This window comes from Thermobia domestica, chromosome 3 (genome assembly GCF_964235325.1).
Source record: "Thermobia domestica chromosome 3, izTheDome1.hap1.1, whole genome shotgun sequence".
Lineage (NCBI taxonomy): Eukaryota > Metazoa > Arthropoda > Insecta > Zygentoma > Lepismatidae > Thermobia > Thermobia domestica.
In genome coordinates this window covers 27624366-27650313 of record NC_137456.1, presented here as the reverse complement: position 1 = coordinate 27650313, position 25948 = coordinate 27624366, and the positions used below count along the sequence as shown (strand labels likewise).

At 35.8% G+C, this 25948-nt stretch overlaps 1 protein-coding gene across 1 annotated transcript; it reads left to right on the top strand.

Annotated features, from left to right (window-relative positions):
• The first annotated feature begins 643 nt into the window (after positions 1–643).
• On the top strand, positions 644–25341 carry LOC145681401 (glycine receptor subunit beta-type 4-like). The gene is made up of 7 exons (XM_081753048.1): positions 644–754; positions 2368–2603; positions 4527–4609; positions 9615–9761; positions 17861–18062; positions 21231–21468; positions 22457–25341. Exons 2-7 carry the CDS (start codon positions 2377–2379, stop codon positions 22634–22636), a joined length of 1077 nt encoding a protein of 358 aa, XP_081609174.1. The 5' UTR covers positions 644–754; positions 2368–2376; the 3' UTR covers positions 22637–25341.
• Positions 25342–25948: the final 607 nt, after the last annotated feature.

The window sequence follows — 25948 nt, the reverse complement described above, 5'->3', positions numbered from 1 at the left end:
TATTTCCCTTGGTAGAATGGCAGATAAAATTATAATCAAACTTCGCTATATTTGTGAATAATTGTTAAATTCATGGAATCACTAACATCACAATTATTATTAAGTCCATTTGCACAATTCTGAAACGGTTCCCATCAATGCAATCCAAAATCTTAAAGCGAAATAAGCACTTTAGCCCTAATTCGCAGATATATCAAGTTATTACAATAAACCTATCAACTTCATATTAATATGTCAAAACATTATACATACCAACTAACATCGATTTATTCCTTTTATTTACACAAACATATTCCATCTATATTCGTTCATTTTGTGTATACGTCCATAATAATCTTTTCCATGACAACATGTCCTATCAATAACAAACTAATAATCTTACTCATGACAACATGTCCTGTCAATAACAACGTTCTTTCTTTTAATTTTATATATAAGCTGTATGCTTAATTATTGCGCCTCTGATCAATGTTGATAATACAGCGATATATCCCTATATATCCCTATTATAATTAATCTGTACCTATATTATCAACATTGATCAGAGGCGCAATAATTAAGCATACAGCTTATATATAAAATTAAAAGAAAGAACGTTGTTATTGACAGGACATGTTGTCATGAGTAAGATTATTAGTTTGTTATTGATAGGACATGTTGTCATGGAAAAGATTATTATGGACGTATACACAAAATGAACGAATATAGATGGAATATGTTTGTGTAAATAAAAGGAATAAATCGATGTTAGTTGGTATGTATAATGTTTTGACATATTAATATGAAGTTGATAGGTTTATTGTAATAACTTGATATATCTGCGAATTAGGGCTAAAGTGCTTATTTCGCTTTAATCTGAGTTTTAGTTTCCGATAACAGGCATGACAGTTATAATTGTTATATATATATATATATATATATATATATATATATATATATATATATATATATATATATATATATATATATATATATATATATACTAGCTGAATATACCCATTCTTAGCATGGGGACTGTATTTGGAAGTCAACGCTTTTGGAGTATCACCATTCATTTCATCGACCGCGAAAACTATGGATTTGACACTAATATCGGTCATTTTGGATTACTTTTACATGTCTCGGTATTCTCCTCCCCCCGCTGACCCCAGCCCGCAGCCGAATAGGTGAATTTGGAAGTTAATGTAATCGGAGTTTCACCATTGATCTCAGTGACCGCGAAAACTATGAATTCGACACTAATATCGGTCATTCTTTTTACTATTTTTACATGTCCCCCTGGTTCGAATTTTGACAAAAACGCTTCGCCTTGATCTGGGGCCTGGACCTAAGTATCCGTGACCAAAATTTGGTAACTCTCGGTCCACTCGTCTGATCCCCAGGCCGCACACAGACAGACAGACAAACAAACTCTTTATTTAATATATATATATATATATATATATATATATATATATATATATATATATATATATATATATATATATATATATATATATATATATTACGTTGCGTTACGTTCCGCAATATTTGCAGAGGCTGGTACGGAATAAAGTTCAATATCTAATTTAATCACCTAAGTCTGAAAATTATAAGAGCAAAAGTATACTTCTTATTTGATTTGAAGCTTGTGAAGTTATTTATTTTTTATGATTTATTTACCATTCAAAACTATCGTACATGACCGACTAATGGGGCGTTTACACTTGGTCGATTTAGTCGCACGGCTAAATCGACTCGCTGCATTTGCGACTAAATCGAAGCAACTAGACCGAATGAGATCGATGGATGTGTTCAATTGTTTCAACCGAAATTGAATGCTCCTTGTCGACTCGCTCTCCTCTGGTCGATTCGAAATCGACTGGCAATTTTAAAGATGTCCAAGCAAAAAGTAATTGGTACAATTTGCGATGTTATAGCAGAAGAAAATAGAATCGACCACAGAAAATAGAACGTCTTTCAATTCAGTTGCTAGTCAATTAGTTGCTTTCGATCAACAAGCGATTAAGTTGAAGTCCCGTTTACACGGTCGATTAAGTTGAAAGTGACGTCAATTCAACTGAATCGAACGCAAATCGACTAAGTGTAAACGCCCCATAAGAGAGCTGAAACGGAGATCGATTCGGTCTATTGAGATGTAGGGTTAAGGAGCCTTTTGGAAGGATCGGGCCCCAGTATTACGGAGTTTGGCACCATAGTAGTTACATCATTGCAATATAGACAAATTGACTTACAAAAAAACTATTATTATTATTATTATTATTATTATTATTATTATTATTATTATTATTATTATTATTATTATTATTAATAATAATAATAATAATAATAATAATGATAATAATAATTGTATTGATAATCTTCCAGAGAGTGACGATGTACATGATGGTGATGTTAAAGTGGGAAGAAAATCGCGTTCAAGTAAATGAAACAACTTTAGCACAGTCACAAGGACGAGCTGTCGTCAGTCCTCACACAGCTGACCGATTATGGAAGCCTGATCTTGTGTTTATTCCTGCCCAAGACATGAAATCAATAAGTAATATGGGTAATCATTATATAGTGTTTGTTACAGGACTTACATCGTTTGAAATGTACGTTCCGTAAGTATCGCATCTAAGACATAAGGAAACTTGCCTGCACATATATATTTTTTTTTTTTTTCATATTCAGAGATTATATTTTAAGAAGTTCCTATGCAAATTAACGAAAAATTGAAAATGAAATAAAAATAAATTATATTAAATTAGAAAACAAAATGATAAACGACGAGTGCAGAAAGCTAGATACAAAGATAAAAAACAATAACCAAAATATAATTAAACTAATTATTGATTGCATAATGAACAAATAAACATGAATCAAAGCATTCAAATACATAATGTATATACATACCTGAGTAATTTCTAAAAAAAAAAAAAAAAATCAGTTTTACTTATCTTGTATGAGTCCAAAATATCTTTCTAAGCCATCATATCTACTTGGTAACATTTATTTATAATGTTTTGCAGTTGTAATGACTAGAGTCCGGATTTCCATGCATAAACAAATCCTGAGATTTGAATGCAAATATGCATGAAAAATATCAAAAATATACTCGAAAATATGCATTAAAAATTTAACTGCACTGAAATATACGCTAAGAAAATAAAATTTAAGTTTCTTACAAAAATATCTTACCTTAATGACCTCTGCTGCAATCAAAAATGAATATAACTAGGACTATGATCAACAAGCTAAACGTTCCCCCTCCCCCCCCCAAAAAAAACAAATTTTATTCTACATCTGCGTTAACAAAGTGATTCAGTTCACTTTAAATGTAACCTACTTTCTTGAGTTATACTCTGAAATATGCTAGTATACAGGAACAAAATTCGGAAATATGCAGTATCCTGCAAAGTTTAGAAATATATTCAAGCACATCGAAATTCATCCAAAATATGCACTTATATGCGTTATCATATGTGTCTGAAACAAATCCTTATAAGTCTGTCGTAAAGAAAAACACACTTTTCATACGTTTCTGCATGTTACTGTAAACATGCATTTTGCATATAAATCCGGGCTGTAGTAATGACACTAGTATAACTTATTTTTATTTCACAGCTAGCTTCTCAAATTAAGAACATTAAAATTTGCTACTGAATCCAATTTTAAAAATTAATTAATCATACACTTCTATTGCAAAAAAAAAAAGAAAAAAAAAGAAAAAAAACAGGGAAGTATGATTTATTATAGGATGACACACTTATTGTTAATATATGCGCTCGTATTTATAAATTGGATTATGGGGATTTTAACATACATTCATACAAATTCATTTTTACGAATGTCAATATTGTAAGAATCTATTAATAAATGAATAAACTTTTTTAAATTCACACACTTCTAGATTTATAACATCTTGGTAATGTTTATATATATATATATATATATATATATATATATATATATATATATATATATATATATATATATATATATATATAACGTAATGCTTTCCGTACATTGGGCTCTCTGGAAAGGAGAGAATGACATTGCAATCTATATTATAAAATTGAAAGTGACTAGGTCTGTGACTTAATAACTCATGAACCACCCGATCGACCTCGATCAAATTTTCAACACTGATGAGGTTCGGGCCTGGGATGGTTTTAATTATTTCACTTTGACGGTACAAAGTAGAGGAGGGAGAGGGGAGACTTCTGAATTTGAAACAAGTGACCTTCCGTGATGATAGTAAATTATGACGATGGATTTAATTGTATTGGTAAAATTTGAAATCGGATTCCGCTAACTCTTAATTCAAATAACTTTCCTGTTGCCTCAAAATTTTGACTTGAATTTACTTAAAACTACAAATATTCCGTATTCTTGTTGTCCCCCTCAATTTTGACATACCAGAGACTCCCATCATTCTGTACGAATAACAACTACTTAAGAATTATGTATGATGTTTAAGTTCATATCATTAATTTTGAGCATAATATTTCCAGTATTTTTTCACTCTCTAATTCTGATTTCAGAACATGTATACGACTCCTTTGTGATATGCAATTTGGGCTGTACCCACTAGACATCCAGAACTGTACATGGAAAGTCTTGTCACGTAAGATCTTATAGAATTTCATTTTTATGCTTGATTAAATTGTGTAAGTATTTCTTCCTGTAACTTTAAGTAAGTTGAATAAAATTGCATTTAATGTTCTATGCATAAGGTCTAAATAAATTTTCATTACACTCTAACCTGTTTATGCATGTAAAGTCCAGTTCTATGATATACTATATAAAGAGTATTCCATAAAGAAGGCAACTTATGAAATGCCCGCCATTTATGTTCTAGTAAGTTAGCAGCACTAAACGATTTTCATCTGTGGTTAGTCTTTGTGTTTAGTAGTGACGGAGCACCGAATAGCCCATGATCATCATATGTTTTCTGTACGGGTAGAAATGAACGTTTCACGACTCAATAGCGCGTTATCATAGTGAAACTTATTATAAATGTACCGTACTAAATGTTGAGATTTCCTACCTGTACAAAAACAGATGAAGCTCAGCGCTATTCGGCGCTCCATGAATATTAACCGCAAAGACAATAGATGAAAATTGTACAACGTTCAGTGCTGTCAACTTACTAGAACAGAAATGACAGAGCATTTCAAACGTTGTGTTCTATATGGGACACCCTCAAATATTGATTAAAATACGATAATAGTCATCAGTGCTTTTTCTGGATTCATTGATGTGTGATTGATGAAGGCCGTGAAAAATCTCAAGCATAATGATTGGTCTGAAAAAGCTGTTACATATTTTCGACCTAATGTCTACACTGGGAATTGAGCCCGGGTTAGCTCCCACCAAAGGCGATAGGGTTTAGCGATTGCACTATAGAGCCATCGGAGATTGCGATAGAGGAAAGAAAGATGGAATGATTTCGATTTGCACTTTTTTTTTCGCATATTTATTTTTGACCAAACTATTTCTAACATTTTTAATTTTACAAACATGACACTACGTAGAACTTACGATGACTTGATTTCAAAAACAACTAAGACCAAAAGAGCATTTAGATAATCGAAACAAGAAACATCTTAGACTATGGAAACAGATAATTCTAACATCAATTACTAATACACAATTTAATTCTGAATATTACACTTATAAAGTCCGGGTAGGAAAATTTTTGTCCACGAGCTTTCACGTCGAAAATGGCCTGAAACAAGGAGACGCGTTGTCGCCATTATTATTTAACTTTGTTCTGGAATACGCTATAAGGAAAATCAAAGATAGCAACCAAACCCTAGAGTTGAACGGTATTCACCAGGTTATGGCATATGCCGATGATGTAAATTTAATAGGGGATGATAGGAAAACAATAGAAAGAAATGCAGATATCTTATTAAAAGCTTGCAGGGACATGGGTTTAGAAGTAAATGCAGAGAAAACTAAATACATGGAAGTGCGTCGGGACCGTAATACGACAAATTTATGGATGCGTTAAAATATTAAATAATACTTTTGATAAAGTGGATAGTTTCAAATATCTAGGATCAGTATTAACAGAGGACAATCATGTTCATGAAGAAATTAAATGTCGACTAAAAGCAGGGAATTCGTGTTACTATTCGGATCAAAATCTCTTGTCGTCGCGAATTCTATCGAGGAATTTGAAGCTTAAAATATACAAAACGATAATCATGCCTGTTGTTCTGTATGGTTGCGAAACATGGTCACTTACTCTGAGGGAAGAACATAGACTGAAAGTATTTGAGAACAAGATCCTGAGACGAATATTCGGACCCAAGAGAAACGGGAATGGGGAATGGCGGAAACTTCATAACGAGGAACTACATAATTTATATGGTTTACCCAACATTGTTAGGGTCGTCAAGTCTAGGAGACTTAGGTGGGCGGGTCATGTAGCTAGAATGGAAGAAAGTAGAAACGCTTTCAAAGTCTTGACTGGAAGACCAATCGGAAAACGACCATTAGGAAGACCCAGGCGCAGATGGGAGGACAATATTAAGATGGATCTCGCAGAGATTGGAATACAGAGTAGAAACTGGATGCAGTTAACTAAGGATAGAAGTCAGTGAAGAGCTTTTGTGAACGCGGCATTGAACCTTCGGGTTCCATAGGCCATAGAGTTAGTTAGTTAGTTATATTACACTTATTCTCAAGTTTAATCTAAGTACAATTGGATATATAGATAGATAGATACAGGGATTGGACAAAAAAAAAATATCTAAAAACACTTCATACAGGACACGTAAGTTTGGCCTTCCACTGTACAACACTTGTTGCGGTTGCCGATCAGTTTTTGTTTTCAATGTGTTATGTGGACCTTCCTCTTCCGTCAGCAGTAACCAGTTCACCTGTGAGTGTCGTGGTTACCCTCCATCAGCATCCCTTAAAGAACTGGAGCATGTCTTGGAGGAACAATGGTACAAAATTCCACACACCACGATTCAGGAGCTGTATACGTCCATTCCACGTCGGATCCAAGCTGTTTTGGACGCAAAACGAAGCTCCATACCACACTAGGTATGATTTTCACACTTTTGCAAATGTCTTAGATTTTTTTTTGTCCAATCCCTGTATATAGATCCTAGTGTACCATTCTATGCTTGAGCAATCACTCACCAGCTCCAAGTCTCAGATTCTGGCGACGCCACTACTGATTATCTCTTTATATCATGCATTCGATTATTTTACTTTTCTAAATAACAGTTTCTTAAATAATTCGATTATTTAAGATTTCGATTGTCACCAGAATCTGACAAGGGAACATTCCGATTTGGTGAATTCAATTCCTGAAAATAATTGCTAGCACTGGATTCAGCACCAAAAGAAACAGAGGAAAAGAGGGTGTTTAGTGGTAGATCGTATACAGGGTGGGAGATGAGTGAGGGCAAAGTGTGAAGATAAAACGTAGAAAATGTCTAGAAATGCCATGTTAATTTTGAAACGAGTAGAGGCATTGAGGTCAAATGTTGGATATAAGTAATGTATGTAGAACTCCACTGAATAGGTGCAATGTGAATCATGGAAGCATCTGAAAAGCCGCCATATTGGAATTAGCGCAAGAAGATATACGGGAAAGGGGTCATATGACGAATAGCTTTTGACGACATTGTCTATTGAAATCAATAGTGGTCAATACAGTTTGAGACCTCTGTAACAGGCGGTGTTCCACGCTATTGTAACATAGGAATACTGTCGTAAAGGTAACGTGAATGAGGAACTACCACACACATGAATTAGACCACTTTCCAGCTAACAGACGTCCTAGTCCACCCAATATTCGTTCATATGCTGGTAAAAGTGCAAATATAACCAAGGATAACCTGAAACGATTCATGTCTAACGTTTCCTGGCCTTCTATAGAGCAGGTAAAATTACTGCTCCTCGTTGATTCATGGAGAATAAATAAAGATGAAGAGTTGGTACAGAACCCAGACAATGTTGAAGTTACTCGCCTCCTTATCCCTAATGGTTGCACGTCAGTCACACAACCGTTGGATGTATTCTTCTTCCGTCCGTATGAGAATTTCGTAAACTATATAACAGACTCCTTATTTCTGTCATCTGACTTTAAATTTGACAACGGGACAACTTCATTAACTTGCAATCATTCACTCACTTCCAGTTTACAGCACCAAGATTCCAAGCTATGATTAGATTTCTACAAAACTGGACATTTGCAAACAACACCTGGCCCTTTCATGACACCTGTCGACTACTGCTTGAATTTTAATACCGGAGACATCTGTGACGAGCTCGATTGTCCATCTTTATCGTTTTTCAAATGTGCCCACTGTTATCTCCATGTTTGTATCAACCACAGAATCATTCTTAAATTCCATACCAGTTGCAATTAAACAGAGGTTTCAAATTATATTGGCCAATATTGGTTTCAATAAACGGTGTGCGTCAAGAGCCATATGTCACGTGATCTCTTTCTGGTATATTCTTCTTGAGCTAATTCCAACATGGCAGCTTTTCAGATGTTCCCATGATTCACATTACGTCTATTCAGTGGAGCTCAACATGCATTCCTCATATCCAACATTTGACTACAATCCCTCTACTCGTTCCAAAATTAACATGGCATTTCTAGACATTTTCTACGTTCTATCTCCACACTTCGCCTTCATTTATCTCTCACTCGTATACGGTCTGCTAATAAACGCCGTCTTTTTCTTTGTTTCTTTTGGTGCTGAATTCAGTGCTACCAATCATTTTCAACAATTGAATTCACCAAATCGGAATGTTCCCTTGTGAGACGGGGCTGCTGAGTGGTTGCGCAAGCACAGTAGGAACTATCTATCTATCTCATGCAATTGTACTAAGTTAAATTTGAGAACAAGTATAATATTCAGAATTAAATTATATATATATATATATATATATATATATATATATATATATATATATATATATATATATATGTCGTCGTCGCGAATTCTGTCGAGGAATTTGAAGCTTAAAATATATAAAACGATAATCATGCCTGTTGTTCTGTATGGTTGCGAAACATGGTCGCTTACTCTGAGGGAAGAACATAGACTGAAAGTATTTGAGAACAAGATCCTGAGAAGGATATTCGGACCCAAGAGGAACGACAATGGGGAATGGCGGAAGCTTCATAACGAGGAACTACATAGTTTATGCGGTTCACCCAACATTGTTAGGGACGTCAAGTCTAGGAGGTTTAGGTGGGCAGGTCATGTAGCTAGAATGGAAGAAAGTACAAACGCTTTCAAAGTCTTGACTGGTAGACCCATAGGAAAACGACCATTAGGAAGACCTAGGCGCAGATGGGAGGATAATATTAAGATGGATCTCGCAGAGATAGGAATACAAAGTAGAAACTGGATCCAATTAGCTAAGGATAGAAGTCAGTGGAGAGCTTTTGTGAACGCGGCACTGAACCTCCGGGTCCCATAGGCCATAGAGTTAGTTAGTTAGTTAGTTAGTTAGTTAGTTATATATAAGTTCATAGTATAATTAAGATCCCTAATCCCAAAATTCAATTATATGGCTTTATGGTTAATATTAAAATAAGTTAGAATACACAGCTAGGTTACAAGTATTATTTCTTACTTTTTTAGTGCGCTATACTTCTCTGCAGATGGATTTATTTTGGGAGAAACCTGGTATTGACTTAAGAAACATAAAGCATCAAGTAGAAGGTAAAATGACACTTCCAAATTACGTGGTCGAATTCCTGATGAATAGTACCGAAATGGGATCTAGAAGTAAGTACAAACGAGAAGCGTATAAAATTGTTAATGTTAACCAAATGTGCATATATTTTAATCACCCTCGACTCTAGCCATATAGGAGCTTAATACACGGTTCCGATTGATTGAAGTTATCCGTTTCTCGCCACATGTGCAGCGCCGTGACAGATTTTTTCCGGGGGCGGCAAGTATTAATACACGTATTTGTCCCCCTAGAGAAAGTTGTTTTTTTCTAATTCTTGGGTCCCTCTTTCCATCTCTCTCTTACTCTTTTTGGGCCCCCCGGAACCTGTGGACTTTTCCACATGGCAAGGTCTGCAGGGCAGTTAGTTACGCCCTTGGGCCCGTTCCATACATGACAAATTAATTAACTTGACAATATTGACAAATCTCAAAGCCATACAAATAAATATTGTTTCTAGGGCCTCTAATAGTAGATATTTTTACTGGAATGGGCCCACGACACATTTTTGTTTTATTTACCTTTTGTGTGCTGTTTTATTTAAGTAATGTAGTGAGCCTGTTTGATGCTTCGTTTATAATTTCATGTTCGTATCATATATGGAATAAGAAAATTTTGTCTTAAAGCGGATCCCCTCGAACAGCAGGAAGCTTCCCTGGGGGACAGTTGCCCCTTGCCCCCCCCCCCTACAAGTTACGGCCCTGCACATGTGGTCAATCCTTGTAGCCGAGCATGCTAGCTAATGAAAATTGCTTTCGGCGTGGGTTCAAACTCGGCCCAAAGATTTTTTTTAAAAAAAATTCATAACACTTTTATCTTTAAAATAAGATGAAAACAATACTAATTTTCCCTTGTACGCAATATATAATGCATTCATTGTGCTTTTTCCACCATTTACCTAGAGATTTCTGATAGACATTACAAACAATAACGTTATAAACCAACAAGAGAATAAGAAGTGGGGCTCTCGCTAAGCGGTCGGTTTAGGGGGTAGTGAGGACCATAGATGTTCATTTTACTTCGACCTCACTCACCCTCGCCCTCGCAGTAGCAGTTGGCCCTCGCCCTCGTTCACCCTCACCCTCGCTGTCGAAACTTGTCCTCGCCCTCGCGCATCCTCGCCCTCGCGGTCGAAACTTGTCCTCGCCCTCGCGCACCCTCGCCCTCGCGGCCAAAACTTGTCCTCGCCCTCGCGCACCCTCACCCTCGCCATCGAAGCTTGTCCTCGTCCTCGCGCACCCTCGCCCTCTTCGTCGAAGCTTTTCCTCGCCCTCGCGCAACCTCACCCTCGCCTTCGAAGCTTGTCCTCGCCCTCGCGCAACCTCACCCTCGCTGTCGAAGCTTCTCCTCGCCCTCGCACACCCTCGCCCTTTTCGTCGAAGCTTTTCCTCGCCCTCGCGCACCCTCACCCTCGCCATCGAAGATTGTCCTCGCCCTCGTGCACCCTCGCCCTCGCGATAGGAGTTGTCCATTATCCTCCTCGCCCTCGCCTTCGTGCTCAAAACTTTTCCTCACCCTCGCGCACCCTCGCCCTCATATCATTGAGGGCAAGGGTAATTGAGGGTGAGAAGGCCTCGAGAGGGCCTCGTTCGTGAGGATCAGAGCATCAATTATTCAACCTATTTGTTGAATTATTTCCTTATCTTCAGTGGCGGATCCAGGGGGGCGATCGGGGCGATCGCTCCCCCCCAGAAGAGGAAACTTCTTTATTTTATATATACAAATAAAACGCATCCCAGAGTTTGGAGCTCTTAAAAGTAGCTCTAAGTAGCAGTATTACAATCCACCACCCCCACCAGAAGTTCGTCCTGGATTCGCCCTTGCTTAACATACGTCCTAAAGAAAGGAAACTAAACATATCATCGTATAACTTACTGTGGAACACCTAAAATGGAACAACTGTTACAATGGAGATCTCGGTCGATAGTGACGTTTACATCATTTATCAACAGTATCCAATGCCTTTACTTCAAAATATTCCTTGAACTACGATGCAAGCATAAGTATTCAGCCACACAAGGGCGGCTCTCATGAGGGTGAGGGTGAAATCAAGGTTTGATGAGTGGCGGTAGAGTGACTGCCGCGGAATATCTGTCAGAATTTGACAGTCAACACGTTGGCCATCCCTGATGTATGTAGCGTAACTGAGGAATTTGAACAAATTCAAAGGGAAAGATCTAAAGAGCTTAATTTTGAAACTCCGTCAGCAAAGAAATAAAATACTTCAGAACACTCATTTTCATTCTATGAACCTTAATACATACAAAAACTTTATATTTCCAAATGAAACTATATAGCGACATTAATGGGTCATTTCAAAAGAGAGGTTGGGGTAACTGTCCCCTTTTGGCCCCGTAATCGCCGCCCATGCTATGATGTGTGGCACATTTGTGCAAAATTATAATAATATGATTAAACTGTTTACCCCCAACAAAATCCTGCTCGTTTTGCTGAAGCGGTTTTTCCTAAGTTTTATATGTTTCATATATCCTACAGTTTTTTTCAGGCCTTTTTTTTAATTTGTCCAAATTTATATTTCTTTTACCACACAATCATTCTATACTTGCACTATAATATTTACAATCAGTATATCATCCTGTAACGTATTTTATTCCTAATAAAAATCATTGAACAACACAACATACAAACCCTATCTCACTGGCTTGCACGCGAACCTTTGGTGCATGGGGTCCTGGGGACAATTCCGAGTGGGAGAACATTGAACGACAGTGGATCGAATTCCGCGTTAAACCTATAGGTCCACTTCTCATATAGCCTCGCCGACGAAAGAGGACGCTAAACGGCAATCAGTCAACAGTTGCAAATTTCGGCTGCATAAACAACTTATGTCTTGTGGAACTTATTAAATTTATTTTGTTAAAGCAGCTCTTTTAACAAAATTTCAGTATTAACGTGTCAGATATTTCTATTTAAGGACAAGAAAAAACATATTATTTATTTTGTAACTAAATGATAGCTCTACCCACGTAGATTATGAAAGCAGAAACAATGAAAATCGATCCAATAGTGACTGACTTTATTTTAACAAATATCGATTCAGATAATAGTTTGGGCTGTCACAAAACTATGAAAAGTTAAAAATTCCGATTAATTGTAACAATTTCATCAGTGGTGGACATTAGAGGAGGATGTATGCTATTAATCAGCCCATTTCATGGACATCCAAACTCACGAGCCCAACGCTCGCTAGCTCGGCATTCGCGCTCAACCGTTCTCGGGTTCAATAATTAAGCGCTACCCCGAGCGCCAAAGAAATAAGTCAGCGCGAGTCCAACTGAGGGAAGTGAGCCCGAGCATGATTCCCAAAGGAATAAATGAGCGAGTGCCCAGTTGAAAAAAATGAGCCCGAGTCCGAGAGAGTCCAGAGCAAAATGGCCATCTATGAACCAAAGTCATTCCATCAAGTCTTTCTCCATCTGATCTACTGCATTCTGATGGTTCTCTCATTGATTATGTTTGTTCAGATATCAGCGCTCTTGTCATTTACTGCTGAATGACGTTGAGTGGCTGTCTATCTGTCTACCAACACTCTTTAAACATGATAATGTAGTAGACTCTTCTTATCTAAAACGTCTCCAACACAGGGAGGGCAACAATGAGGCACACTTACTTCTTAATGTAACGCTATTTCTACCCGGAAACTTTCATGGGAAAATCAAATATTATTCTTATTTGCATTATTATTTTTAATAATTATGTACGTACACACGAGAAATTGTCTACTGCAATTAATTGAAAGGAAAAATACGATTAATGTATAACCTTGCTATGACACTAACTTTTCATCCAGGGGACATGGCAGATGATATTTTAAATTTTGCCTCTCTCCAAAAGAGGTCAAACAGCAAACTCCAAAACAGTTGCTTTTAAGGAAGCTTGTCCTCCTCCCTCGCGTGCCCTCGTTCTCCTGAAGGAAGTTGTCTCTAGCCATAGTGCACCCTCGTTCCCGCAGTAACACTTGGCCCTCACCCTCTTTCACCCTCGCCCTCTTTGTCGAAGCTTGTCCTCGCCCTCGCGCATCCTCACCCTCGCTGCCGAAACTTGTCCTCGCCCTCGCGCACCCTCGCCCTCTTCGTCGAAGCTTTTCCTCGCCCTCGCGCACCCTCACCCTCGCCATCGAAGCTTGTTTTCGCCCTCGCGCACCATCGCCCTCGCTGCCGAAACTTGTCCTCGCCCTCGCGCACCCTCGCCCTCTTCGTCGAAGCTTTTCCTTGCTCTCGCGCACCCTCATCCTCGCCATCGAAGCCTATCCTCGCCCTCGCGCACCCTCGCCCTCGCGGCCAAAACTTGTCCTCGCCCTCGCGCACCCTCACCTTCGCCATCGACGCTTGTCCTCGCCCTCGCGCACCCTCGCCCTCGCGGCCAAAATTTGTCTTCGCCCTCGCGCTCCCTCGCCCTCGCGTCACTGTGGGCGAGGGAACTTGAGGGTGAGGATGCCCTTGAGAGGGCCACCCTCGCGAGGGTGAACATCTCTGGTGAGGACACTATCTAGTCGTGACGTAATGTCACGTGGTAATTAGTCCACTTTGCATACACAACTTTATTGATTTAAAAAGTTATTTACTTGCGTTACGAAACATAGCTGAGTGAGTGTCAGCGAGCGAATGGGGTTAAAAGCCCCGCAGGGCTAGTTTTATTCCATCTTTGCCTTCATGATAATACCATGTGACATTACGTCACACTTGGGTGATGCAACCTCGATGTAAATCTAACCTCACCCACTTCCTTGTGACCAACTTAAAATACAGTTGGCTAGGGTAGAACGTGAAAAAAAACACCCACCAAATGCCCCACTAAATTTGTATTTCATTTCTTTAATCATCCGATTGGTCACCTTCACAAGTATTCTGCGATTATTTGTTAGTCATTAGACACAATTTGAAGGTTTTCATACATTATTGGAGTAACGATTAGGCTAGTCCTCGCAGGGGCTGTTCAGAGGATTCCAGATGCCTATCGGAAGAGAATAGGATGGCTGGTACGGTAAAATTACTGTTAGCAAAATCAATTGGGGTGGTTCGGATTGTGACATTGAACATTATGGCTGTAACTTCTCGTTATAGAAATTACCAAAAATTGTGTCTTTCGTAAATGTAAAATTTTACCAAGAATGCAACTACACTTGGACCTGTTAACAGACATTATTACTCATGTTTCGAATCAAGCTTTTTTTTCTGAATACAAGAGGAAACCTTTCGTGTATATATATATATATATATATATATATATATATATATATATATATATATATATATAATGTACCGTGGAGTTTCCTCTTTCCTATATATATATATATAATGTGCGTATGTGTAGGTGTAATACACTGTGTTTCAAAAGGAATGACCTGATTTTGGACGGTAATAATTACGGAACATGTGTCAGCAAGGAAATGAGTGTTGTTTCAATGGGTATGATTTAGAGTTTCAGAAAATCGCTGTTAGATGTCAGTCAATGCGTCTTCTCAGTTTCCAATCAGTCAGAAGTAAGATGGCATCCGCTCAATAGAAGGCGTTTCGTGTGCTGCAGTTTGCAAAGATTGAATCAGTGATTTCGGTCCATCGTTCTTTTCGTCTGCGTTTTGGCATTGATCCGCCTTCACCCAAAATCATTCATCGTTGTTTTCGCCAATTTGAAGAGACAGGGTGCTTGTGTAAAGTTAAGAGTCCTGGTCGACCTCGCACTTCCGATGAAGTGGTAGAATTTAGCTATCGACTAGATGTTGTTCGTTCTGCTGCTGGTGGACACATAGAGCATTTGTACTGGCATAGTTAAAACTTGAAAATTTTGTGAGTATTTTGCAAGTTATCCCATTTTTGTAATATATTTTATTAATACATATGGACATTTAAAATCAGGTCATTCTTTTTGAAACACCCTGTATATTAGAGTACGTTTGTTTTTGTCTTGGCACGCTTCCCGCCGAAAAGATGGATCTATCTGCAACGCGTTCTTACCACGCCGCAGTTAAGTTGCGACTTACAATACGCTAGGAAACAACAAAACGCTACACCATTCACAAGTCACTGTAACACACCTGTTCGCATGTGGCAATTAACCACTTCAACTACCCGCCAAATATCAATGACGTAATTTGATGGGCTGGCTGACAACTAACGTCACCTATACGACAAAGCCAATAACACGCCTATTGCATTAAAAAGTTCACGCGAGTGCTAGCAGAAAGTACTTTAAAAGCCAACCAAGTGCTCTGGCGGGAAGTGTGCCAAGATAAAACAAACACACCAAGACATATTAATAACAATGTAAAACTATTTTTTATCAATGAATGTTAAAAAATCAGATACTAGTTAACAAATGTATACGAAGAACTTAGTTTGGTGAGATGAACAACTTTCTGTAAATTCTTCCCTGGAGGCAGAATGATGTCCACTCCGTATTAACTCTGTTGCAAAACGTTCGGCAGGTAATCCATTAATAATCACAAACATCAGACGTTAGTACTTTTGTTTGCATTCGGTTTCGAAGTTTAGGAAGACCACAGTCTACTGTCGAATAACGTAAACTGATTGCAGGTCTTATTTTAAATTTTGTTTTAATAAAATAATATTTTTCTACTAATTATTCCAGTTTCTTAAGTTTGACGGACCATCACACAACAACAGCTTTCACAATTAAAATTATTTTTTGCTTGGTAGATAACCCTCGGCCTGAGAGATATTTCTTATAATATGAAAAAATGAAATGAAAACTTTAAGTTTTACATCCCACGGTTATGCCGGCTAGGCTAAATGAGACAGTGATTATGAGAAATAACTGAAATGGTGGAATGAAGAAAGTGTTAGGAAACGGGAGAACACCGAGGAAACCCATGCACACCTTGTTTGTCAATCACAAAGTTCACTTGGCGCGAGCTCGGATCGAACCAAGGACAACGTGCACGAGGTGAACGCTCTACCACTGAGCTACCGCGGCCCCTATTTTCTTATAATATGAATTTATGAGTATTCACCCACTAAAGAAGATTACAAATTTGTAACAATTCCATATCATCTGAGTTTTTAAAACTACTTTATGTAAAGGCAAGAAATTTGATACTTCATGGTTCTCAAAATACAAATTTGCCATTAGTTTGTATGAATGCAGTACATATTAAGCATAGGAAAGAATGAGATGCTTCCTTTAGACTTTCCAGACGTATTGCCACAAAATTGTTTCTAAGAATATGGATGTGACACTAAAACGATGCAAAGGACAGGGGAAGCGCAAAAATATTGACTGCTGCGAAACAGATTCACTTATGATCAGTGTTGCCAATTTCGGAAAAAAGTTGCTAAATCTAGGGAATTCGACTTCAAGAATAGTGCCCAAAAAATATATTTCCGATTGATTAGAGACTTTTTTGGTGATTTTGAAATGATGATTTGGCGATTTATTTACAAATCTAGCGACTTATGTGTTGTCAACAAAACATGTACTATTCGCTCGAAGCAGATTTTATATGCTAGTTTTCCTTTTACTTATTTGAATCTGCCCAAGCATAATGAGTTCGGAGCAATATACAGCCTATATAGTGCATAAAATCTCCAGAATCTCGCTTTGTTTTTTGATATTCTAAGTCTTGCCCTCTAATGGAAAATAATTTTAACCGTCAATGCCATTTAGTTTGCAGAGCTTGCATTGAGATTCACAAATAATACAGCATCATCGAATGTCTCTAGAAGCTCGAGTAAACGGAAAAGTGGGTGTAAGTATTTTTCTTTGTAAATTTTTAACTTTCATGTGTTTTCCTAAACATTTTTGATTTCATTGAAGTCAAACTGGTCATATAATTTAGATCTCTCTCTCTCTCTTACACACAGACACACAGACACACACACACACACACACACATATATATATATATATATATATATATATATATATATATATATATATATATATATATGTATATATATATATATATATATATGAAAGACAGAGATAGAGAGAGATGTAAAATATAACGAATATTTTTTTAGCGACTTTTCACATCAAATTAGTCATTTCACCTCCCATTTGGAAACTTTTTGTGTCAATTTGTTGGCAACACTGTTTATGATTATTCATTTGTTTTTGTAGGTTTAATATGTCGAATGTCTAATTCGTTCCTCTTTAATTCTCGTATTTTCAGAGAACAGACCTAAACTTCTGTACTTCACAATGGTGTTTACCCGAAACATTTTCAACCACGTTCTGGTCACTTATTTTCCAAGCTCTCTTCTGGTAGTTATCACATGGTTTAGTTTTTTAATAACACCGGAAATAGTTCCTGGACGAATGGTTCTTCTCGTGACTAACCTCCTTTCTCTTGTCACCATGTTCTTTTCTGTCAGGTACTGTATATGATACGATATTATACAATTTATCGCTTTGTTACAACCATGTTAAAACTTTTGGGTTCACTCAAGTAGATGGTTCTACTAAATAGAAAATTTATAGTTAAATTAGCTTGAAACATTTTTCGTCAAGGAATGAGAGTGTGAATATAAGTAATTACTGTCAGTGCATAACATGTTGAAATGAATTTTGAGTAATAGTGAAAGTATTGTATGTATAAGTGTGCTCATCCACAATCTTCGTTTATGCGTATACTTAGTTGCTGACGCGCCTGCTCCCTACGGACACACTCCCTCGCTACTACTCGGGTTCTCCTACTACACTCCTGTCCTGACTCGCTTACATAGCATTAATGCTTTTCCGTGGCCACCTAGCAGAAGTGGGTTCGAGTTTAATGTTCTGTAGCTTTTATGCCATACGTCCACATTGTATATATACTGAGTCCTCCAGAAAGCAATCTGCAGATAGTGACGGAACTCCTCATTTAGTGTATGCTCTGCGAAAAGAACTACAACGCTCTATCCTAACCTGAAAATGTAAGAAATGTGTCAAAATTTCGCAGAACGGTCAGCTTGAGTAATGCCAAACTTTTGACCCAATAGTTTCAAACATATTAGAAACATTATTGTACAGCAAGAACGTATTTCTTACATTTTCTTTATATTTTGTTAAGGGATCATACAAAGGAAAAAGAAACTTCTATTACCGAAAAAATGGAGTGTAAATCTCGATCTACATAATCTTATTGACGAAATGTGTGAGCTCTTTTACCAAATCATGAGAAGGGGTTAAAACATTGAATTTATCTTTGATAAAATATAATGATCTTTTATAAACCATTTCCACCCCAACTCAACCCCAATACATAGGAAAGATTATTTCATGTACTGGTAATGAAGAAGGATTTAGGATTTATATTTCTGGGCTTTCGGCATTCTAAGGCCATTTAGCCCTTCACGTTGTGAGGGATGACACCCCTTGGCGAAGACACAATCCGGGGAAAGGGAAGGAAGGAAGCGGCCGGGGACCTATAAGTTAGGTACCACTCCGTCATTTGCCTGGTGTGAATGAGGAAAACCCAGGAAAACATCATTCAGGGTGGCTGACTTGAAAAAGCGTTTTTACACTTTTTCGACCGAGTGTCCCCACCAGGAATTGAACCCTGGACCGCTCGCACCAAAGGCAACAGCGTTAGCGACTACGCTACGAGGGACCACTGGTAATGAAGAAATCAGAACAACAGACTATACTACTTTTCGATGTGACTTTTCTCCCTAACTTTCTAGACGTTTTGTTTCAACATTTAAACGAATTTTAACCATTAAAAATACTGACAATTGTATTAACCTCTCTTTAATAAATTATAATCAATCATTCTAACATAAATTGTATACTCACATTTAGACACTACTTTTCGGCGATTGAGAAAACTAATATTAATAAAGTTTCAAGTATACTCGAGAAGAAATACCTCTCTACAATCAAGTGTTTATTTCAGTTTTTAAACTGAACAAGAAAGCATATATATAAAATAAAAGACAAAGTCAAAATACAATATCAAAGCATGTGTATATGTGTGTATAAGACAAGATTAACATAAACGATTGTTTCACATCTAACACTTGCTTGAAACTTTTGAAAATTTTATATGGAAGTTGAATTTATACATTTCTAATAGGGACAAGACATTATCTCGGCTAGTATTAGAAGAACCATGATGATTTAATGAAGGGTAAGAAATGAACATTCTAATATAACAGGTCGAGAGCGAGAGTTATGAACAGTGAATTAATCGGGAACAGTACGTTTTGTGCAGGATAGGTTCAGAGAAAAATTGACAAAAGAATACGAAACTCAGTGGATGGCAGCCGCCTTGAAATTCCTTGAGGCCTATAAGAAAGACGGTAATTTGTTTATTGTTCGTATATTTACTGGGAACGAGACTTAGGTTCAGCACGTTAATTTTGAAATGAAAACAAAAGTCCATGGAATGAGGACATACCAGTTCACCAATAAACCAAGAAAATGCTTGCTAACCATCTCTGTAAGAAAACTTAAGGCTACTGTGCTTTGCGGTAGGGAAAGTCGACTTTTTGGAACGTGGTGCAACAAATAACGCTGAAAAATGTTGTGAAATACAACTGGACATTCTAGGAGAAATTCAAAAGAAACACCGAGGAAAGCTGAGAGGAAACGTTCTATTGTTTCTAGACAACGACAATCCACAATCGTCCAAGCAGGCTCAGAAATTCTTAAGGCCTTTCATTGAGGCTATATGAGAATTGGCTTAAAATTTAAGGCTGAATTAAAACTGCAAATCAGACTTGGGATCTCGTGTACCAAAGGTGCCCGCGCTAGCCTCTACACCAGCAGGAGAGCAGCATACATTTTAAAAATTTGAGATGAAAATCAACATTGTTATCGAACATGAATTTTCATCGTAATGGATGCACAACTATAATATAAAATCATAATTAGGTTTACCGCCTTTTTATAAAGCCAAAGCACAAACTAAAAGATGGTACACGGGGATTTGGACTTTTCCCAGTCATCTTTTATTATAAAAGTTAATTCTTACATATAGTAGGAAGAAATATTACAGATAAATATAAACCACCTGCAAGGAAAGATAACAACTAACGGCATGCGATAATAAACTAAGTGGATGATTCAAAACTATTGAATTAAAAATCACAATATATATTTGGCTGAGGCCCAATGCTTATTTGTACATGTCAAGTACATTACAGTATAAAGATTGATTAAATATTCGTCCACTGTTCTTTCAAAATAATGATACTTATATCATGCAGTGAAGCTTTTTTTTTTTCTTCACGTTCGGAGCCCAATACTTGCTCCTTCGGTACTGGAGATCAAAGTAAACGAGTCGCTCCTGTTGCTCGTAGATTATAGACGCTTGGTATGCTAGATAGCAGCATTGGCAGCCTGTAGTGCGACGTCACATGATGGCTGTGTGTACATCACCTAGAGATTTCTGTAGAGGAGGCTGCCACAATTTTATTTTGTTTAATCCATTTATTTATTTACTATTCATATTAAAAGCCATAATTGTTTTGATCTTCATGTTTTTTCCCCTCATAATTATGCAAATAAATTATTAGTTAAAATTTTCACAAGATTTCATTCACCTTTTATTCTTATAGGCAAGACACTCCAGGATCTACAGCAGTGAAGCCTGTAGAGATTTGGATTTTAGTATGCATAGCATTTGTTGCTTCTGCTTTTGCGGAATACGCAATTGTATTGTTTAAGATAAGGTTGGAAAAGTATAAGGAAAGCCCATCTCCTTCTCCAAATGCAATTCATCCTATTGAGCCAACGCTGTTCGTGCCTGTAGAGGGGAAACTTTACAGAAGAAAATTGATGAGTTCACATCAACAGGTATAATTGTTTTTTTCATATTCTAACTAATCTTAATTCAATTAAATTCAATTTATTTCATACAGTAGATCATATACATAATATTGGATTTTGAGCTCATTCGTGGCTAAGTGGTTAGTGTACTCGTCTTTGGCGTGTGAGAGATGGGTTCGATTCCCTGCGGGAGCTCATGTGGGTCGGATTCCACGTCTCATATAGCCTCGCTGCTGAAAGGGACGCTAAACTAAAAATCACCATAATATTGGATTTGTGAATATTTGTAACAGAAGCATAAGTATTGTACTGCAGCCAAAAACTCATCGAGAGTATTTTTTTTAAAGATATCTTTTCATTAATTTCTTCAACTTAGGAATACTTTTCTCGTTTTTTGTTACAATGGGTAACATGTTATATAATTTCATATCCATATATGTTACATTGTTTTATACATGTTGCTTCTATCAAGTTGTTTCGTATGAAATGACTGTTTTAGTACATAGGCTTAATTTGTGTCATAAACACATTTCTTTAAATATTAATGAAAGTATACTTCGTCTGTATCAATACACCTCTCTTAACGACTAGAAGTCACTTTCAAATAATACTTTAGTCTTAGAGTCAGTAGATCTTTAAAGACTAAGTTGATAGCTTTCTAATTGACAAAGCCTTTGTTAATTGACAAATCTTACGTAAGCACATATAAAGTATTATCCATAACCTACAAATCTGGAAGAGAAAGAAAATCTTACTCTTCAAACTTATTTCATCTGCACAATGGACATGCAAGAGAATTTGATGTGTAATGTCTTTTACGTAACAAGATGCACTGAGAAAGAGGCGAGCAATGCTTCGAAACAATTACCAGGTTTTGTATCTATTGGATGACCTGAAATATGAGAATGTTCATTTAAATGTTGAATTTAAATACTGCTTTTTTGTATTGAATGTTTCTGTATGAAAATTCATCACTTATATACATATTTATTTTGCTTTACTATATTACTTTCAGGAACTTGTGTATAACGCACCAAAGAAGACAAAAGAAGAGAAGCAGAAGAAACAAAACTGCTCAACAACAACGTTGACTCTGGACATATGTGCATTAATATTATTTCCTGTAGTTTTCACTGTTTTTACTGTCGTTTACTGGATAGTGTATCTAAACGAGAGAGAAAAACTTTGTGACTAAACAAAAATGTTAGGACATTGAAAGGTGCATTGAGTGACTCAATTGCGTGACAGTCAATCGATTTTATTTGCATGACAATACTAATGTGATAAATGCTGTTTATATATACGGCATATTCAATGTTTCCATTGTTGGTCATATAGCCTGTAAGTTGTTATATAAAATACACATTCTTCCCGAATTCCAAGTCTCACAAAATAGGTGTGTCGAGAAGGAACATGAAACTATAGTATAACCCTGCATTTTTCAACCCTTTTTTCCTTTGGAGTACCGGTATACCAAAGTACGCTTCGAACTTTTGCGATACCCCGGCATGTGATTTTTTTCCGTATATGCAAAAAGGCAAACACATAAAAATACATTTTTTAAGTTATGGAGCGACTATTAGGTACAAATCTCAAAGCAAATTACGTAAGACTCTTGAGTAGAAACATATTAACATAAAAGAAACTTGTGACTTTTAATCTGGAATATGAGAAATATATATTACCATCAGAAAAATAAGAAAACATCAACTTAAAACTAATGAGATGTTAGTCCTTGGCGACTTTTACAAAGCATATCTACGAACTCTTGGCAGACACACTCTCATGTCCAGTGTTTCTTTCTAAAGAAAAATGAACAGCTTTAAAACCAAACCTTCCAGCTTTAAACTTGGAAGACAAGTGTGAAATCAAGTCGATTGGCGATACATATACTACCGTTAAAGAGTGTTATAGATTATTTTGACTGGTTAAGTTCTTACTTTTAAACAACAAACTTCAATTTCATAATATTAGTAGATTTCAATATAGGAGGAATTGTCTGGAAAATAGATACTATAACCTCTAGCAATTTCTACGGTAAAATGAAAGCACAAAAGTTCAAGCCACATTCTTCAATTAAATCAAACGAAGTCATACCGTAATAGGAATAAGGATAGAGTATTGAATCTTTTGATTACACATTTAGGACAACCACAATAAATCGTAGTGTTACTACATTAGTAAAAATTGATCGATTTCATACGCAATTTCTTTATACCTGGAATATAATAAAAACAATAATAACTCTGAGAAGAATACATATTATAACATTAATTATGAATTTAAAAGAACTGACTTCTCTCAGTTACATTACGGGCTGAAAGAATAAATGAAGTTAAATCTCATGCAAACAATGACGAATAATTGGCAAAATACTTGTTTGACAAAATATGTGAAGTGTTTGACGCTTATATCCCTAAGGACCGAAATAATAACAACACAAAATATAACAATTCGTGAATGAGCAGAGAACTGAGGTCATTGATAAATTAAAAAAAAAAAAGATATTGTGTAAGAGGTAAACAATCAAACAATAATATTTGCTGTCAAAGGCACTCCTGGATTGAAAAAAATTATTTAAAAAATATCTTGAGGCATAGATAATTATATTTCTCAAATTTAGGAAGAGTATTACTGAGAACAATTTACATTTATGCAGAACGTTTAAAAAATTGAATAACACAAATTTCAAGGTGGATATAATGATATAAATATAATAGGAAGTATCAATGACCGAGACGATTGACATGTCAGAATCTTTTAAAAATGTTTTTTACGATTCTTTTACTTTAAGTTCTAATCAATATATAAAATGTGAGGTTATGAAAAAGAGTTGGTATCAAATTAGGTGTGTCGATTTGTATTCCAACTATCACAAAAAAAAAAACTGATGTAATTCAAACAGTTAGAAAAATTAAAGGGAATACTACCTCTAGATACGATAATATTCCATACTACGTAATTAAATCCTGTGGTAATTGTATAGCAATCAATTTATCGAACATTCCTAATATTTCATTAAAAACTAGAGTATTCATTTCGAAATGGAAACAAGTATATATTGTGTTAATTTACAAATCAGTTAATCGTGGAAACATCAAAAACTATAAACTTATAAGTTTATTAAATTTTCTTTCTAAAATATTAATTTTGAAATAATTAAACATGAACATTTACATTTTAATGTAAAAAATATTTTAACTCAAGCACAACATAGATTCTACAAAGGAGATCGACTATAACTAATGTCATTCACTTTACTTAACATACGTTGCATTAAAGGCAATTTATAAGTTTATGCTATGTATATCGATATGTCGAAGGCTTTTGACTCCATTGATCATAAATTACTCCTTAATTCGATTTCAAATATCAGGTTATCATTAGTGTATTATTCGATGGTTTGAAAGCTATCTGTCAAATACAACTTTTAAGATAAAAATTGGGAATGTATTATCTAGTGAAGGTAAAGTAGGGAAGGAAATACCCCAAGAATCTCTTTTGGAACCCCCCTCTTTTCTCCTTATTTTCAAACTATTTACTCGAAAAAATCAAATATTCAAAAATATTACTGTATACAGGTGACATAAAAATTTTTAAAATAGCAACGAATACGAAAATTACTTATCACAAGAAGATTTAGATGCAATAAATAATTAGTACAAAAGTAGTTCATTACAAGTCAACTGTGAAAAAACTAAATATATGACATTTACAAACAATATTCAATATTTTGTTAATACATATGGAATAAATGGTGTAACAACAAATAAAGAACAAATAAATGATCTAGATATTGTATATGATAAGCAACTGAAATTTGACGTCATGTAAGTAAAACGGTACAAGAAGTAAGAAAAATTGTAGGATTTACATTCAATAAATGGTCTGATTTTACAAGTGGTAGCTCATGTTTATTTATACAAGACACTAGTTAGACCTAACTAGAATTTGGTTCAGTCATATGGAACAGTATCTATTACACACCTTTAAATAAAATAGAAGATATTTAGAAATGTTTTGTCAGGGTACTTTTTTATAAAATTAGAAATAGCTATTACTTTCAAAATAATAAATATTGGCTAAATTATTGTGTAATCCAGTCTATTTGTCAGAAGCAAATTTAGCGATAAATCATTTATTAAAACGGTCTTAGAAAATAAGTGCTGTAGTAAATATTGTCTAGAAAATGTGATATAAGAGTATTAAATTATAAAAGTAGGTATCGATCGAAGATGGTCCAGTTGAATTCGAAGTCTGAGATACTAAAAAGAGTGACAAAATGTTACAATTTAAACTGATTATAATCATGTGTTTTAAAGATCTGACAGAATATCTGTCACATAGCTAGATTAATGGATATATTAAATTTATGACAAAGAATTATCTGCCAATATTAAACAGAGAAAGAAATCGCTATATTCATCTCAGTGTATTTTAACCAAAACGACAACAAAATATATATTGTAGCTTGACGTCCATGAAAATTTAGAAAGTAATACCAGCT

Coding starts and splice junctions, on each gene's coding strand:
- LOC145681401 (XM_081753048.1), top strand. CDS start 2,377: ATGTACATGATGGTGATGTTAAAGTGGGAAGAAAATCGCGTTCAAGTA. Junction 4,610..9,614: donor TACATGGAAAGTCTTGTCAC/GTAAGATCTTAT, acceptor TTACTTTTTTAG/TGCGCTATACTTCTCTGCAG. Junction 18,063..21,230: donor ACCATGTTCTTTTCTGTCAG/GTACTGTATATG, acceptor TTATTCTTATAG/GCAAGACACTCCAGGATCTA.